The 19,324-nt window shown below is 35.6% G+C and overlaps 1 protein-coding gene across 1 annotated transcript; it reads left to right on the forward strand.

Moving 5' to 3' along the window:
• The first annotated feature begins 1,360 nt into the window (after positions 1 to 1,360).
• Positions 1,361 to 19,207, forward strand: LOC114740524 (structural maintenance of chromosomes protein 5). The gene is made up of 30 exons (XM_028928686.1): positions 1,361 to 1,485; positions 2,005 to 2,182; positions 2,272 to 2,425; positions 2,917 to 2,990; positions 4,606 to 4,755; positions 4,848 to 4,966; positions 5,058 to 5,192; positions 8,570 to 8,681; positions 9,191 to 9,346; positions 10,581 to 10,702; positions 10,784 to 10,928; positions 11,010 to 11,075; positions 11,664 to 11,792; positions 12,036 to 12,134; positions 12,245 to 12,410; positions 12,517 to 12,662; positions 12,797 to 12,860; positions 13,334 to 13,458; positions 13,617 to 13,694; positions 14,906 to 14,978; positions 15,091 to 15,194; positions 15,706 to 15,822; positions 15,910 to 15,987; positions 16,509 to 16,608; positions 16,689 to 16,743; positions 17,230 to 17,278; positions 17,363 to 17,450; positions 17,539 to 17,611; positions 18,355 to 18,458; positions 18,940 to 19,207. Exons 1-30 carry the CDS (start codon positions 1,448 to 1,450, stop codon positions 18,999 to 19,001), a joined length of 3,159 nt encoding a protein of 1,052 aa, XP_028784519.1. The 5' UTR covers positions 1,361 to 1,447; the 3' UTR covers positions 19,002 to 19,207.
• The last annotated feature ends 117 nt before the right edge of the window (positions 19,208 to 19,324 follow it).

Raw genomic sequence — 19,324 nt, forward strand, 5'->3', positions numbered from 1 at the left:
AAAATGCTTCAATACAAGTCAGGACAAAATCTCTATCACATACTTATCTCATATACTGTAAAATTATTTCTGAAAAGTTAATTTAAACACCCCAAACTGAATAAGAAAGAAACAAAGCACGAGGAAGGGCCAAATGATGGATGGAATTCTCCTATAATAATTATAAAAATTTGATTGTATTATACGAAAATAAAATAAATATTTTATAAAACCACATGAATAGGTGCACGAGTCAATATGGTGAAACTTATTTGTTGTTATAATGCAAATTTGGTGGACAATTTTCAGGTCATGCAATAATTGGCATCAAAGTTTTATTTAGGGAAAATTAATCCTTTTTTATTGTAACAATTTAACCCTTCCCTGAAACCAGAGAGGCATTGATGTTGTCTTGTTATTAGGAGATTGTGAGTTTAATTTCATATCGATGTTTTTTTAGAATGAACAGATTATGGCTTCAATTTTGTATGTTGTTAGTGGCCACCCTTTAATTGAAAAAAATTAATTTGTTAATCAGGAATTTTTAACCAATTTTTCTTTTTATTAATATTTCTCCAATATTAAATATAAGACTCATTTTATAGTACAATTTCCATTACAGAATGAGTCTCATGTTTAAGACTGGAGGACTACAAACCAGGATCATGGGTAAGATAAAGGAAACTTGCTCAATACCTTTTTTTTTTTTGGGGACAATTTCAGAACACAATCGAATGCCCCCCAAATAAAAGAAGTTATATAGAATAAAGTATGGGATATATATATGTATACAAACTTTGTTGAAATATTCAAATAAATATTAAAAATAAAAATAAGATTGCTTAAAATTTTATACAATATGTTTGACCGAAAAATGTAATAAAATATATGAAATAAGTTAAAAAGTTTGAAAACAAAAAATTATAAAAAGATTCGAGAAGTTTAGAATATTTTTTATCGAAAAAAGAGAAGTTTGGAATATTTACATGGAAAAATAGCAAAAAAAGGCCGTAAAATTTAAAAAATTACAGATAAAGACTTGTTCATAAAGATTGCTGTAACTCATAATAGTGTTGTAATGGGTTTTTATTTGTAATTTTTTAAATTTTATGGTCTTTTTTTTAATGATTTTTCCTATTTATATTTTATATTGGGAGAACATATTAATGATTTGGAAGTACATTCAGCTAATCAGCTGGAGATCCGACAACACCCAAAAGGTATGAGAAGATCCGACCCCTCCCTTGCCAACCGACACAGGGTCCGAATTCGTTCCAATTTGGCGCCAATTCTCCATTCGTCTGAGCGTATCCCTTGCTTTCTCCAGTTCAGAGTAAACCCTAGTCATGGCTTCGGTTCACTGGTGCATGAATGCATGAAGGTTTCTGAGAAAACCAAAAATTGAAGCTTTCTATATTGAAGCTTCATAATCGAAAAGAGTGTAGAAGCGACCAGTTCCCTTTTTGCAATGGCTGAACCTCGTCGTAAGCGCCCCAAAATTGCCAGGTTTGTCAACATTAAACCTGACGGCTCTTCTTCATTCGCTGGCTCACAATTCGCCTTTTAACCTGCTTACTCGTCGACCCTTTTCGGCGTTAGGGCTGTGCCACTGATATTGTTCTTCAGTTTTCTGGCTGGTTGGCGAAGATGTGCAGGAAAAAGAGAACTAAAACCATTAAAGTTATAAACTTGATTTTTTTGGGGGGTGGGTGGGTGCGGTGGTGGTTGTCGGGCAACCCCGGTTCTTCCTCTTTAAACTTCTGTCCTAGGTTTCTTCAATAAATGGTTTACCCATCCCTTGATCTGAATTCATCAGCGTCACCATCATTTAGTATTTGTTTTTTGAACAGGGCCATGCTCTATCTTTCACGGCGTCCCTGCACACTTTTACTTATGAAATCTGATCAATTAAACTGACATTTTTTTGTTTGATAATCACAATCATTGAATACCATGTTTCTAAATGGATATCGTTAAAGGTCTGTAATATGATTTCTAAGTGGACAATTTTATTCTTTCTTTCAGGGGAGAAGATGATTTTATGCCTGGAAGCATTATCGAGATCGAGCTTTTTAAGTTTATGACCTTTGACTACCTAAAATGTAAACCTGGTCCTCGTCTGAATCTTGTTATTGGACCCAATGGTTCTGGGAAGAGTTCTCTTGTTTGTGCCATTGCACTTGGTCTGGGGGGTGAGCCTCAGGTTGGTTCATACAGGCTAGCACGTAAATTCGAATCTCAATATTTTTTTTTCTCCAAAGAACATTAGGATTGAGACTTTGTTTTTTGCAGCTGCTAGGACGAGCAACAAGTATTGGATCATATGTGAAGCGGGGAGAAGAATCAGGTTGTATTAAGATTACATTGAGAGGGGATAGTAAAGATAAGCATATCACTGTTATTCGGAAAATAACTACTAACAACAAGTCTGAATGGTTGTTCAATGGTAGGTTTTTTTTTCTATTTTATTTTGTACGTTACTAATTTCATTGAATGCTATGATTCTGTTGACATGAGTAGTTGATCCTCTTGATTGAGGTTAACTTGGATGAAAGGTCAAAATTGGTTGGTTATGGATTTTGAGTTTGAAACTTTTCCTAGGTACAGACTTGAGAAAGCGACCGCTTTGAATATTACTTTTGAAAACCAAGAAAAGGTTTATGCAATTAGTAACTACTAACTAACAATGTATTTAAGTGGTGTCAATATGTACTTTTTATTTATTTTTATACTTTTTTTTTCTTTAGTAAATCCTGCTTAAGAAAAATGGAGATATTCCCCCTTATATTATTTTTCTATGCTGAGTGTTGGTTTGTCATAAAAGTAAAACAGAGGAAAAAAATGCATGTGCTGGTAAAAGAGTGTTGATAAATACTTGCAAGAAACTTAACTAACGTAGTGAAATATTTATTTGCTATTTTGATGTATTACTTTCAGGAAAAGTAGTGCCCAAAAAGGATGTGATGGAAGTCATTCAACGGTTTAACATCCAAGTTAATAATTTGACCCAAGTACGTATAAAGACCAGCAATCAAGGCGTTTTATTGATGCATTTTTAATTTTAAATTACAAATTTCTACAATTCTGTTCTAAACATGTTGCATTGCTCATTTTAGTGTGTGTTTTCGGATTAGCTTATTTTAAGTAATTTTGCATTATACAAAGTAATTATGTGGGGGTTGTCTTGTAAAGCCCAAAAGATCTTCTCTAAAGTGATTGTGGTGTTTCTCTAGTGGGATGATCTTGCTGTTCAAGTTGGGATTTTGCCTAGTAGTGTTGCATTTGATAATTGGCTTGTTTAGGTTTCTTGCTATTTTGTAGATGTAAGTGTAGAAGTGAAGAAGCATTCTGCCATCTCTCGAGTCTTTTGCCCATATGCCAAGGGTGGCACTTGCTGCTATCTCCTGAGTCTTTTGTGCGTATGTCACTCTTAAGGTGCTAATTTATGATTTCTAAGTGTTAGTATTTCTTTTGGGAACCATTTCCCATGTTGCTTGAGTCATACCAACTCTCTACCTCTCTAGATGAGAGTTCCTTCAAGCCCTGGGGGTGATGGATATCTCAAGGTCTCTAACAGAAGAAAATCTTTTAGGATTTATTTCTTGAATCATTTAGGATTTAGTTATGATTGTTTTTGTTTCATTATTATCTTTATTTCGTGCAAGTTAGCTTGTCTTAGGAATATGTATATATATGTTTTGATGTAATTCAGAGTATCTTCAAGTCACTTTACACTTGAGACTAATTTTTGTCTGGCTGTGAGCATTAAGGTTAAAACTCTCCCAACAAGTGTGCTCTCTGGGATTTGAACTTGTATTCTCCTTCTTACAAGAGTGAGACCTCTTATCATCTCAACCAGGAGCTTGTTGGTTGTCGTAGGAATATCTTAAATATAGATAAGATATCTGGGTTTTTCTACAAGATTGTGTAGATTCTCTTTTAGGAGTAGGCCTTTTTTATAGATAAGTTTATATTTAGATTACGATGGAGACTTGGTAGCATGGGAGGCTCAATGGGGTATTTAAGTGGGTTGGTTCTCTCACCTCAATAGCTAGCTTTTAGGGTAGGGTTCCCCATCCCACTTTGGTACCCATCTAATTTTATCTTTTTATTAAGGCTTTATAAATAGCCCTTGGGTTTCTCATTGCATCACTTTTTAACCCATTGAATGAATAATTTAGTGTTACCTTATATCTTTCTGTCCCTATTTCTATCTTTTCTTCCCCCCTTCCGATTGCTGTTTAACAGCACTACTATTTCTCAACCCATATGCAACCATGATCTGACATGTAAAATTTCCTAAATTAACCTTAGGATTGAAATTAGAAATTTTATATTTGTAAAAACTAGAGTTAGGAGTCCTGAATTGATCCAGTGAGGTTATAGACTGAAATAATCAGCCCCATAGTCAAACCTAGACTAAAATGATGAAGTGATTTGATCTTTAATATTGTGTTTTCTTGAACTAGTGTATCTGAAATGCATCAAATCTCACAATTGTATGTTTTTTTTTTTTTTTTGAGGATTTTAATTTTTTTGGTACTGTTAGTTTGTTGCTTCAAATATTCTGCTAGTTGATTTTAATATTAGCTTCTTTGTTTAACTTGGTATCATTGTATTTTATAGTTTTTACCCCAGGACAGGGTCTGTGAATTTGCTAAATTAACTCCTGTGCAACTTCTGGAGGAGACTGAAAAGGCTACTGGTGATCCCCAACTTCCAATCATTCACCGTTCTCTTGTTGATAAAAGCCGTGCATTGAAGCAAATTGAGCTGGTAACTATACTTTTACATATGGAATGGAGACATATACCTGAAACTAAATGTTGCATGGAAACTTAAGAGCAATTGCCTCTATTTCATTTCAGACAGTGACGAAAAATGAAGAAACTTTGAAACAGCTAAAGGACCTTAATGCTGAACTTGAGAAGGATGTTGAACGTGTCCGTCAAAGGGATGAACTACTTAAAAAGGTTTTATCTTGGTTTTTTTTTTTGTCTTTTTCCCTTGCATTCTATTGTTTTTGTAATTGGTTAGAATATCTGATGCCTTTATTTTCTTTATGTAGGTTGAGTCCATGAAAAGAAAGTGCCATGGCTTAGATATGATATGAAGAAGGCTGAATACTTGGAAGCTAAAGAACGTGAAAATGATGCTAAAAAGAAGATGGAGGAAGCTGCAAAGATTTTAAATGATCTGAAAGAACCTATCGAGTATGTTGACCTTGCTTAGCAGTCATAATCATAATTCTGCTTAAATATCTAAATTTAATATCCTCTAGTAAGCTTGGTTGCTGAATGAGAGTGTTCAATATCTCAGTATAGGAATGATGGGTATTGGTGTTTAATTCAACAAAATGTCAGTTCCTAGTTGCATGGTTGCAAAAGTCTGAATGCATCTAGCTGTTTAAAAATGAAGGTCTTGGATTCACTATACCATGAACGCTAGCCCACTTGGAACTCTTGGATCCTACTATAAATCTGACTGTAATTCTCTTAAATAAACCGGGGGTACAGCAAGAAAAGTACCCACGGAACAATCATGTACTAAATAACTCTAACATAATCGTGTATCTTTAAATTAAACGCATGAGCATTCTGACTGCTTAAATATCCCAAACAGTGGCATAATTTGCATCCTGACATAAATTTTTTAACTTCATTACTCCTGTCAAAACCTCCAAAATTCGATAAATGAACTGTTCCAATCTCAAAGTGGACACCTCATGTTCACCAGCGTTGTGGGGTACTGATGTGTAATTGTAAATAAATTCAAATATTTTAAAGATTGTAAACGGTTACTAACCGTTAGGAGCATTAGTTAGTAGGCATTAGTTGTCAGGCACTTCATACTTCAACCTAGGCCTATAAATAGATATGAAAGGGTATCCAATAGTACGATATATTGATTTTCAGGAATACACAGTGCACTATTCAGTAATGCTTTCTGTTTTCTCTCCGTCTTCTCTAAATCTCTCTGCCTACTTCCTATCTTCCCCTGTCTCGCTCCCTCTCTGAATCTCTCTTCTATCCCTCTTTTTCTATTTCTATTCTATCAGTGGTATCCAGAGCCAGTCTTTCCTCGGCATTACCCACAAAATTTAGCTTGGTTTATGGTACTTACTCGTGGCCAGACAAGAATTATGGAAGAACGACTTCGGCTACGGCACATTCGACAACAGGGCTCGGTAGCTGACTTCAACGATACGTTTGATTTCTTCTCCGCCAAACTTGATTTACCAGAAGACTACCTCATTGATGCATATGTTTTTGCATTGAAGGAAGAAATCGCTGACTCGGTTCGACTATTTAGACCAAGTACTATGCGTCAAGCCCGATCATTTGCAAGAACACAAGAGATATGCTTGCAATGGCAAGCCGAGAAAGCAAGAAAAGCCTTGGATGTCCAGAGCAAGCAGATGACGCCGCTGCTAGTGAAGAACAACACCCAAGAAGAGTGTTATGAGTTGCCAGATGCATCACCCACCCAAGAAGAATGTGACGGCAAGTTCAAGGTAGGCCAAGAACTATTGGCACGTGACATTAACGTCAAGAAGGATCTTCCGTCTGAGGCTGGGAGCACAGACGTAAGCCTGAGCGTCTGCAAAGAAGCTTCCTCTGCCTTTGTTTCGTCTGAAGTTCGTAGTGGCGGACTCATGAAGGCTCCCCGGTGCGTTATTGAAGATGGGCAAGAAAATGCCGGAAAGACCCAAGAAGCTATAAGCATCGAAGACGTACCCAAGGCAATAACAGAAACCACAAGTTCCTTTGGCTATCGCTTTAGAGTCTCGGGTGCGACAATGCATCACAAAGATTTGAGGATGACTTCGAACGGAGTTGGGATCACAACGCATGGGTTTTCCTTTGTTCTTCGCAACCTAGGGATTTGGAAGTACATGGAAACTGCCACTGCAATTGATGGGTTTGTGCGACTCGATCTTGAGGGCGGCGTACAAGAACCTTCGCACGAAATGGACACAATGGAAGTGACAGCTGGGTCGCGCAATATGACTTCAAGCTTTGCCTTCCTTCGGAAATTTCAGAGTGGGTTGCATAGTATATCTCCAAGCTTGGCACCATCACCTTTTATGTCAGCTCCCTCTTCGATGCTATGTTCTGTTTCTTCCTTGTCAACTTCTATCTTTGATTATCCTTCACCGTTCATTTCTGTTCCTCCTCGTGTCGGCCATGTTTTGACGAAGACGCAGAACTTCCTGCAGCTTTGGTGCTTAAGTGAGACTTCCCAAGCGGCGAAAACGAGTACAGACCAGGACTTGAATACGTGGCCGTATATTTCTCATGTTGAAAAGTCAAGGAGACAACTGGCATTTATTTCTTTGAAGTTGCAGTGGGTTTTCTTGAAATTCTACGAACTGAATGTCATAAGTGGAAGCCAGCTATCATCCATCATTGATTCATGGGTTCATGGGTCATCTAAAAAGGCCGAAGTCATTTGCATGAGCCCATTGATAAGGCAATTTCTCACATGGGCTTTACTTTTTCAATTTGCCCCCATCCATTTGTTCATTCTAATGTGGTATAGAGGACGATTGATCCAAATGCTCTTGGGGTCAACTGTAGAACTATTGCTACACTTTCTAGCAGCTGTTTTCAGAGTTTAATGCCCGAGTCCTTGGCGTAATTGTTTGTAATTTTGTTGTTTCTGATCCTTGAGGGCAAGGATCATTTTGGGAGGGGGGTATTGATGTGTAATTGTAAATAAATTCAAATATTTTAAAGATTGTAAACGGTTACTAACCGTTAGGAGCATTAGTTAGTAGGCATTAGTTGTCAGGCACTTCATACTTCAACCTAGGCCTATAAATAGATATGAAAGGGTATCCAATAGTACGATATATTGATTTTCAGGAATACACAGTGCACTATTCAGTAATGCTTTCTGTTTTCTCTCCGTCTTCTCTAAATCTCTCTGCCTACTTCCTATCTTCCCCTGTCTCGCTCCCTCTCTGAATCTCTCTTCTATCCCTCTTTTTCTATTTCTATTCTATCAGGTACACAAACGCCCTTTCATATTTGATATCATTCTTGTGTGAAAATGGCGTTATGTCCCACCCAAAGGTACAGCAGAATAGCAAACCCGAAACATTTCTCCTAGACCTCTTTTATACTCCTAGAATCCTGAAAATAGATGAACAAGAATTGCTCTCAGCTCCGTAGGCAAATGCAAGGTTCTAAATCATGCCACTAGATTCTGAATAGCATGTGTAAAATGATTAAATGTTTTTCTTTTAACTCGAGTATATGTATTCGAGATAGGATTTAAATGCATTTTTGGGTGTTGTACAACAAAATTTATGTTTGTTGTTCTGGTATATTTTTTTTAAAATGAGAAATCGTTCTAGTGAGGTTAATCCTGGGACTAAAAGGAATTAGATCTTTGAATTGAGAGAAACTCATATCTAACTATCCTATACTGATGATATTGTCAAATGTGGAATATTAAGCTGAGTTTGATACCTTTATAGGACATAAACTTTCTGATGTTTGATACAGTTGTACCCTGAGCATGTTAGTGTGTGGCCAAGAATCCCTTTTTATGGTTGTATAATCTATTAATTAATTGGCTGCAGGAAACAGAAAAAGAACAAGGCAGCAATGGATGCAACATGTAAAAAGGTTGCCAGCCTTATAAATGGCAATGCCATGAAGCGAATGGAACTTCTGGAGAAAGAAAACCATCTGGTAGTTTTTCTCTTTCATTTAGGAATTGTGGGCTTACTCATTTATATTTCGATATCATATTTATATATACAAATAATATTAGGTGGTATATTTATATGTAAATAAAAATAAAATATAAATTTTATTAATTTATCTTAGAACTTTATTTTAGTTATATTAATCAACCATACCACTTCCTCCCTTATATGTATAAATATAATATATATTACATGTACTATAATATCATTTAAACGAATTGTATGAAATTATTGAAAATAGGCCTATGGGCCTATCAAGAGCCTTGCCTGACCTGTCCTGTTTAACCAAAAGGCCATGCTTAAACCTAAAGCATGCATATTTCCGCTATTAGCGTCTTTGTTCTTACTGCATTTGCTGGAGGACTCTATTTGGTGAGAAGGATGTTAAAAAAATTGTCTTTTCCCATCTATTCTACTTGTGGGTTTGTCTAGTTTGCTGTGAGGTGAATCTCAATTCTCATGTTAGTTATAATGACTGTTTACTAATGATAGGGTGTGGAATTACAAGGAAAATACAATGAAATGGAAGACTTGAGGAGGCAGGAAGAAACTTGTCGGCAAAGATTTTTAAAGGCTAAGGAGGAACTTGCTGCTGCTGAACGTGAACTGGAGAATCTGCCTCATTATGAACCTCCAAAGGAAGAGATTGTGAGTTGGTCTTTCCAGTTGATAGTTATAGTATTCAATAGTTGGCTCCTTCAAGATATCCCCCCCCCCCCCCCAAATTTGTCAGTGCCCCATTCAAACATCACGGCTGTAACATTGTACATTAAGTTGAGTAGAATGCTTGTAATTTCTGAGATTTTTTTTTCCTCTGTTTGTCTCATGGACAATGATAATGTCTGGGGCTTATTTTCAGGAGTATGGATGCTTCGAAGTTGAGGATCCATAAATCTCCTGAAGTTTGCCTTTTTTGGAAAGAAAGAGAAGGTTTTTGATGTTTTGTTTTAAAAAAAAAAAGAAAAGAAAATACTGAAAAAGGAAAATTTCAGAGAAATTCATGGATCTCAACTTCAGAGAAGCCATTTTTTTGCAAAGGGATTTGACAGCTTTGCCGCATGTTTAGCTGTATAATTTTTCTTTTTTCTTTTTTTTTTTAAATTTTTTCCCCCTTTAATTAAATTGTTATGGTCTTGCTCCTTTATCACAGAAAAATGTCCTATTCTCATCATGTTCATTCTTTTTCTTAATAATTTTGCCTTCTGCTCAAAATTCTGAATTGCGCTTAAAGAAATTGCTATGATACATCTTAATAGTGATGGATGGGGTAGCTATTGATGATACATTTTTTTAGTTTGCTTTTTATATACTGATGCATTTAATTTTTCAATCTTATTTTCTCCAGGGTTAATTTTAATATCTACTTTTATTTTCTACATTTAAGTACTACTAGCTAATTCTGATTACAATGAATGCACCACTACCCACTTTTGCCCCTGGTAGATACGTCTTAGGGCCTCCTGTTTTCAAAACTTTTTTTGTTTTGGGAAAAAAAAACATGTTTGAAAATGTGTTTGGTTGTGTTCTGAAAAACAAAAGTTAAAAATTTGTTCTAAAAAAAATATATCAGAACATCTTTCTGATATTTTGTCACTTTTTGTTGTACAAAATTAAAGAAGTGGAGAACATTGTATTTTCTTAAATGACAATCATGCTAATAAAGCATACTATTATTTCACCCTTCATTTCACCATTTTAGACGTGTTTTTTAAAATAATGATTCAAACAGTTTCTTTAAAAAAAATTTTCCCCGAAACTTGTTCTGAAAAATTACCCTACAGAATTGTTCTAAGAACGTCAAAATAAAGAATAGAATCTAGCAAGCTCTAAATCCCTGTTATTTTGTGTTTATAATGCTATAACCACATGCATTTGTCTTCAGGAAAGACTAAAAGATGAAATTTTGAACTTGCAAAATTCTGCATCTCAAAAGAGGCTAGAGAAGTCAGAAACAGACAAATTTTTATATCAGAAAAAGTCATCATTGGCACAGTGTATAGACAGGTAGAATTCAGCTTAAAGTTGAATTGCTTTATTACTGTTGTAAACACGTGTATGGCTATTCCATTTAATGTGAATTTGCAGGTTGAGGGAGATGGATAGTAAAAATACTAAGTGTTTGCATGCGTTACGAGATTCAGGGGCAGAGAAAGTAATGGAAGCTTATAAATGGGTGCAAGATAATCGCCATTTATTCAATAAGGAAGTTTATGGTCCTGTACTGCTGGAGGTGCGTTTAATCAGCCATATGGTCATAGGAATGACTGGCTCTTTTTACAAGTCTTTGTTACATTGTTGATTGCAAATCCAGGTTAATGTCGCAAAGCAGACTCATGCTGCCTTCCTGGAGGGTCATGTTCCTTATTACATCTGGAGGGTACCCTTTATTTCTCATTAGAATGCTGTTCCGTATTATGTCGTCTAAAGATAATTTAATGCTTTTCATTTCTTCTCTTGGTTTTGATAACACGTCTTAGTCTCATGATGCTATTCCTTATCTTTATTAACTAGTTGACCACTTCAATTGCTCGAGGAGAACATAACTGTGAGGATGCGAAGAATCAAACTTATTTAAAAATAGAAATAGGTGTCAATATTTATTTAATTTGGTGAGATTGTGAGTAAACATTTTCTGGCAAAATGAATTAAAAAATTTCCTATTGTCACTGTCAGTGCCTCCCTCTATCCTAGTTACAGCTATTAACTATGTTTTTAAACTTTAATCATCCCAGTGTTGCTGAAATCAACTATCTTGCACATTGAAATGAATTCAGAATTGCCATTACTGGGCATTATTTGAATAAAATGACTTGGTTAATGACCAATAAGGACAATCTCGCAGGATAAACAGAGCTGACCTTTTACCTCCACTTCTTCATGTTTCTAATAAGAATCTTAACGCCTCTAGAGGAAGTCTGTTTTAATTTCTAGTTCTTTTTATTTATTTCGGTTCTGTTTGATCCAGTCTTTCATTACTCAAGATTCTGGTGATCGGGACCTTTTGGTAAAAAGTCTGAGCTCCTTTGATGTTCCAGTATTAAATTATACTGGTGATGATGGTAGTCAGAGAGAGCCATTTCAAATTTCTGAAGATGTAAGTTTTCTGGAGTCTTTTTCTTTTGTCTCCATTAAAAGAATGTGGAAATATCTTCGTTATTGTACGGTTTATTAGCATTTATTAGGCCTATTAACGAGTTTTTACTCCTTTGTCTTTCCTTCTGTATATTTATTTGGTGTACTTTATCATTCAGAATCAATGCAATACACATTTTTCTCGCAAACAACGATTACTAATTTTTGTTTTGTTTTTCCCCCTGATAATTTGTAACTTCAACAGATGCGTACTCTTGGTATCTACTCACGTCTTGATGAAGTTTTTGATGCTCCCACAGCTGTTAAGGAGGTTTTGATTGGACAGTTTGGTCTGGATCATTCAGTATGTATTTGTTTTTTATTATTGCTTACAAGCATAAACCTAGGATATCTATATTGGTCTATTGAGTCAGATCCTACAATTTATATGATTGCCTTTTTATTTGCTTTCAGTATATTGGAACAAGAGAAACTGATCAGAAGGCAGATTGGGTCCAAAAATTGGGCATTTTTGACTTTTGGACTCCAGATAATCACTATCGTTGGTCTAAATCTAGATATGGGAATCATGTATCAGGAGTTGTTGAACAAGTACAACGTTCGAGACTTCTTTCATACAGTAGGTCACTCATGTCACCTTTCCAAAATCAATATATTGATTTTGTAGAGTTGTTTAAGCTGCCAGTTTCTTGGCCCTTACCCACCCTGACTACTGTTCTTTTCAGATATAGACGCTAGAGAAATCGAGAAGCTGAGGTGTCACAGAATGGACCTTGAAGAATCTATAGAAACCTTGGAAGCAACTTCTAAAGGATTACAAGATGAGGAGAGACGCCTAAGCAATGAAGCAGCTAATCTCCGCAGACAGCGGGTAGGCAAGAGAAAATTCATTCTTTACTGGTTTTCTCCTTTCAAGTGCTTGTGCAACATAATATGTTTGATGTTAAGCAAAATCTGTGTGCAAGGCACACGCTGATCTCAAACGTAATGCATTAATCTTTCCAGGATGAAATAAACACTACTGTGCTTAAAGAGAAGGAAAAGCGCCGGGATATCATGCGCACTATTGGTAGGTGACTAAGGGACATATGGTAATAGTAGTACTAGGGGTAATTAAATAAATAGGAAGGGGATAGTAGTCTATAAATAAGGTACTGGAGGTTGTATTAGGTGTCTGTTGAATTGAATATTGCTCTTTTACTCTTATCCTCTCCTCTACTGTTATCACTTTAGTCTGGCATGCTGCAGTATAGGAGAGTGTCGTATTTGCTTTCTGTGTGTGTCTCATCAAGGACCGCATTATCTCAAAAATTTGAGATTTTAGAAGATCCATGATTTATTTTTTAAATATCATTAGCACGCTCTGCATGTGAGAACCTTTTGGTCCCTTATTGTCTTGGGGGGAAAAAAATTCAGACTTAGTTTCTGGTGGATTTTTAATTTAATTATGAAGAATGAGGCTAGTGGGAATCAAATTCTTGATTGGTTGGTTTGCTAATATTTTTATATGTATCTAATAGATTGAATCTGTTATGATCCTAGAACTGAGGAAAAGGAAATTAGAGTCAGTGGCGGTGGAGGGTGATATGGATATGGTTATTGCTAAGCTGACTGATCAAGCAAGAAATTGTAATATTCAGCGATTCCATAATGCAATCAAAATTAAGGTGATTTAGGATAGGTCTTTTGATCCTTTCATATTGTCATTTGTGCAGGTTTAAACTGACTTAATGCAATTAGAATTGAGTATTCTTGTTCTGAATGATTTACTTTGAAATATCTTGAAAATATTTGTTTTCTTTATTCTTCCATTGGATTATGACAGAACCTACTTCTTGAGGCAATTGGTTATAGACGGAGTTATGCTGAAAAACATTTGGCTACTCTTGACTTTGATGCTAAGGTAATTAATTACTTAAGCTGCTTATTTGTCCTTTTAAAGCAATTCTTCAGGACAGCTTTCAAACAAAAGGCCTGGGTAGTTTGAGGTAATTTTTGAAGACAGGCAGCTGGAAGCAAGGAAGATATCTGTCTTACTAGCTGTCACTCATTTGCACTATTTGAATGCTTGAAAATTCTAACTTGTAAAAGTAAAATTATACTTTTCCAGTTCTCAATATAAGACTTATTTAACTAATTTGATTAGATTAAAGAAGTTAGGTAAATTAATTAATTATAAGAAATATGATATATTTTTTCTTTCTTGATATCCTCCCTCCCTCTCTTACATGATTATGGTTGAAGGAGTATCAATAGAGGTAATTTAGGAAATATTGTGCTCTTGAATTTAGGACCAAAATTAACTCAACAATTATGTCCTACATTAAGGACTGGAGGAGTATTAAAAACAAACTTAGACATAAAAATGCACGTTATAACAATCACTGCTCATTAGATTGTGTTTCATGAATCATCAAGAACTTTATCAATTAATTATCTCGGTGTGGCTGTCCACAACTCAGTCACATCATCTCATATGTTGGCAGTTGGCACAACTATTATGCCCTTTTTGGTAATAATGAAAACGGGAAAGGGAATGGTTATTGGGACCAACCTTCTATTGGTCTAAATTTTCTAATTTGAATGTGTTTGTTATGAATGAAAAATTAAAAATGTCTGAGGATAGAAAAGGGAAAAAATAATTAAATGACATAGATAACCTCTAATTAAAAAAATTGGAAAAAAACCATTGCATAATTAGAGATGCCATTGAACTTGTTGCTGCTGAGCGTAGTAGCCATTGATGTTGAACCCAGATGTTGTCGCAGTTGCCCAATGCTACTATTGCCTTCTTCTTCTTTTTTTTGCTTTTTGGGGTGGGGGTTAACTGCTGGTAACGATGATTGATTTGCAACCCATCTTCACTGTTGAGCAGAATTATGTATGTTGTATGTTGTATGTTGCATATTGTATATTGGTGATCAATAAAAGTAATATTCCCCGTAAATAGAAGAAAAAATGAAAGATAATTCCGTAAGTTTTGGAATTTGTACCACCAGAATATTAAGTTTTGGTACATTTTGATATGTCAAATTATGGATATTTGGTGCTTTAATATTAGTATAATATGGCAAAGTCTCTTATTTAACCTCCTTTCCTTTTCAATTGTCTTAGATTAGGGAGTCGGAGGCCAGTTTGAAGCAGCACGAGAAGCTTGGTTTGCAAGCATCCTTACACTTTGAATCCTGTAAATAACTGATCCTTCATTGATTTTTAAATTTTTCCGAAGGTTCAGATTAATTGTTTTAACATCATTTTTAAACCATGTGTGACTTGCAATTCCCTTTTGGTTACTTCAGGCAAGAAGGAGACTGAGAATTGTCGACAGCTGCTTTCAGAATGTTTGAGGCGTGCTGAATCAATTGCTCCCATCACTCCAGATCTTGAGAAGGAATTTCTTGAGGTATGTTTAGAGATTTGTTTGCAGGATTGTTTAGTTGTTGTTATGCTAAGTATGCATGTCAACATTACAGCCCCACTATTAAGTGAAGGCCCTTGAGCAGTTTGAATTTTTACCAATGTTATATAAGTGTAATTCGGACAGAGGAAAGATGGATAGGGAGAGAAAGAGAGGGAACTTCGGTGGAAAAGAGAATAACATGTTAACAGAAGAGATAGAAAACAGAGGGATTAGGGACTGGATAGGCAACTGTATTATTCACGTAATCTGAGTTACGAGTTGGTATATTGCCCTATGTATAGGCACTGACTCTAAACATATATTTTGCTTTTCTAACTGTCTGTTTCAATGGTGGCCATTATTTTTATATAGTAGATACTGCATGTATCATTGCGTGGCTTATGATCCCCCATGAGCCTGTCACATTGGTGTCAAGCATGGAAGTAGTTTCTGTCATAATGCAGAATTTCTGGGCAAAAAGCATGCTAATACTTGTCTGATATGATTTATTTAGATGCCCACTACTATTGAGGATTTGGAAGCTGCAATCCAAGACACCACTTCCCAAGCCAATTCTATACTTTTTGTCAATCATAATGTGTTGGAACAATATGAGAACCGTGAACGTCAGGTATCATTTCGGTGATTTTTTGTATCCATTTTTCTTCTTTTTTTTCCCAATTTTAAATGATTGTCTGTATTTGTAATCACCAAGCAGATAGGGGCTTTAGCTGCAAAACTTGAAGAAGATAAAAAGGAAGTAAGTAGGTGTCTAGCTGAAGTAGACACCCTAAAGGTGAGTAAATCAGATTTCATGAATTCGCGTTTGCAGATTTTACGTTAGTTTCCTTCCCTTAGCAATGGTTTCATGGATGCATTTCAGTATTCCTTTGATTGGTGATCAACCATGGTCCTTTTAAGGTAGCAAATACAATGAATTGGCTTGCTTTGTTATATCTGTTTAATCCTCCTTGGCGCACTTTGGTTAGTTTTGGCGGATATCTTATTCTCTGCCAACTAAGTCTGCCTTTCATGTATTAACGTATTCTATGTTTATAGCAAATAGACCCTGGTTCTTAGCTTCTTCCTGAGCTTTAACAATGATTTATCATTATAAAAAGCGAACGCTGAAAGTTAAATCATAATATTAAACATAATTTTTTTATTAAAAAAAGGAATAGCAAATCATCCCATGTGGAAGACCAAGTAATGATAGAATTGGAGATGCACTCATCTGGTATCTTTTTGTCTGTGCCTGGCTGTGTTGACAAGATATAATTGTCATGATAGAAGCTCCAACATTTTAGCTATTTGCAGGGGACATGGCTTCCAACGTTGAGGAACCTTGTGGCCCAGATAAATGAAACCTTCAGTCGTAATTTCGAGGAGATGGCTGTTGCAGGAGAAGTTTCACTTGGTATGTACTTAGCCAATCTGAAGAGGTCTTACTAGTTTTCTTGGTTCAATTTCCCTTCAATGGTTCTCTCCCCTTCCCAGATGAGCGTGATGTGGACTTTGATCAGTTTGGGATACTCATAAAAGTGAAGTTCAGGTGACTGCTGTGTTAAGACCTTATTAATTTATTTTCGTAGAACATATGCATTCATGAGATCCAAAGTCTGTTGTTTTTTAAGAACTATGGTGAACAACCATTAGGCTTCTTCTATATAGCCCTTTTAAGGTCTAGCCAAAGAATAATCCCTTTTTATGATGGATGCATGTGGAAAACTTGTAATTCACTCCCCAGTTTGCATTAGTTCTGCAGGAATGCTTTCTTTCTTCCTTCTAAAAGACGTAAGCTTTGCATGTAGAAATTAATTCTATGGTAATTGATTTCTGCCTTCTGAGATTTACAAAGAAATCCAAATGTAACCTTTTGGTCATAGTTCGCATACTATTTTTGGAGTAATATCCATTTATTACAGGATTTTTCTCGAACTGTCCATTGCTTTGTCTTTGTTTATGCTGTCAGAATTGCCTTTTTCCCTATTCCAATGCTGCCATCTCTTACACCCTATATATGTTTTGATATCATCAGACCAACAGGACAGCTTCAAGTTCTGAGTGCCCACCATCAGTCTGGAGGGGTATAACAGAATGATTCATTTTAATTACATTGATGCTTTCATAAAGATATTCTCTCTTAATGTACTTTGAGACGTATTTTTCAGGAGCGATCAGTTTCTACTATTCTTTATCTTGTTTCTCTTCAAGATCTTACCAACTGCCCATTTAGAGTGGTTGATGAGATTAATCAAGGTATTTACTGTTTGAAGTAATTTCTTTTACTGTTTGAAGTAATTTCTCTATAGGCTGAGACGTTTGTTAAGAATGTTTTTTCCCTCAGGCATGGACCCAATAAATGAAAGGAAAATGTTCCAGCAACTAGTGAGAGCTGCCAGCCAGCCAAATACACCACAGTAAGTACTAACACTATTAATCGATTCCTCCCCTGCATTATTTTTGTATGGCCATGATAAGGCAAGAGCATTCGTCATTCTTGTGTTTTTAAGGTTCTAGATTGCATGCAGTAAAGAGGGCCACCAATAATTTTTTTCCGGTTCACCATATGTAGAAAAGTATGTGCTTATACATAATTTTCTTCTCTGATGCATTTGCTGCGGAGGCTAAATGCAACTGTGGTTGTTTTTCTTGATTAGAATGCTTTAATTTTTGAAGGGTGGGAAAATGCTTCAAGTATTAGCCTCGGATGATAGATGGAATAAAAGCTTTGCATTGCTAAACTAGCATCTGTATGAAATAATGGTGGAATGCTTACAGTTTATTATCTTGCTTACCTATAAAAGACATTAGTTGTAGTGTGGATATTTTTTTCCCCTACTCCACCACTTCTTTGACTCTTCTCAATAGGGGATAGCAGCTCTCTGCCTTTTATGCTATCCTGATTTGAGTAGAATGTTGGCATTTCCCTTGCTCCTTCATATATTATGATTTTAATGAGGAACCTGATGACAACCATCTAAAAGATTGCATTCAAGTTTTGTCTGAAATGATACCCCGAATGGAGCTAGCAGGTCTTGAAGCTTATATCTTATCAGAACACAAAAACCTATCTTCAGCCATGAATTGATTATGTTTTCTACACCTGCTTACGTTAAACGTTTGGTGTAATTAATAATGAAGTGCCTTAAATGTGATGCAGATGTTTTTTGCTTACCCCAAAGTTGCTACCGGATCTGGAATACAGCGAAGTGTGCAGTATTTTAAATGTAATGAATGGGCCTTGGATTGAGAAAGTCTCGGAAGGTAAATTTACCTCTGCTAGATGGTTCTCTGACCATTACTTCTTGGACATCTCACATCATCATGGTAGAAATTGTAGTGTTAGAATTGTAACTACCAAGGTATTTTAAATTTGCATCTTTTGTATCACAATTGAAATTGCTATAGAAAAAATGCCAAGTGGTATTTTTAGTTGAAGCTAAAAGGAACCTAATGGGAGACTCCTTTTAAATTTGGGAGAATGAAAATTAAGGATCTCTCATAAAAAAGGTTAATGTCAAATCAGGACCTCATCGTAACTCGTATTCTCAAATTGAGTACTCATCTTCCTGCCTTGTTTGGTTGTAGTGGTTTTTAATGTGAAGCCAAACGTGTATATAGAAATCAAATGCTATCAACTTTGTAGATGCGTTAGAGGTGGATTTTACTGAAAAAATCTGCATGCTTATGGAAATTTTTTATCCTTATTATATTTTTGACGTGAGATTTTTTATCTGTTAATCAGTTTGGGGTGAAGGTGATCGATGGGGGAAAATTGCAGGGTTGATGTTAGAGAATCAAAGCTGAGAGAAGTCTAAGCGTACTTCTCATTGGTCATGGCTTCTGTTTAATATCTTTAATCTTTTGTATTGAAACGACCGTGCTTTTGGCTCATTGATCCATTAGGAATATTTAATTTTGTATGTAATTTTCATCTTTGATCAAATGGCACAACCCTTTGTAAATATTGAATTTCAAATATAATCCAAGTGCTAACAGGTTTTGGGGGAATATTTCAAGCTTACGATGAATTCTGCAATGGCTTTGTCCTTGCCACAATTGTTTGAGTTTCACATGAATATAAAACGTGAAAAATTTATTAACGAGTTACATTGTTTACAAGTTAAATG

Source organism: Neltuma alba, unplaced genomic scaffold (assembly GCF_004799145.2).
Source record: "Neltuma alba isolate B1F8T4 unplaced genomic scaffold, ASM479914v2 tig00003167_pilon, whole genome shotgun sequence".
NCBI lineage: Eukaryota > Viridiplantae > Streptophyta > Magnoliopsida > Fabales > Fabaceae > Neltuma > Neltuma alba.

Coding starts and splice junctions, on each gene's coding strand:
- LOC114740524 (XM_028928686.1), top strand. CDS start 1,448: ATGGCTGAACCTCGTCGTAAGCGCCCCAAAATTGCCAG. Junction 8,682..9,190: donor TGGAGAAAGAAAACCATCTG/GTAGTTTTTCTC, acceptor TACTAATGATAG/GGTGTGGAATTACAAGGAAA. Junction 15,988..16,508: donor CTGAAGTAGACACCCTAAAG/GTGAGTAAATCA, acceptor AGCTATTTGCAG/GGGACATGGCTTCCAACGTT.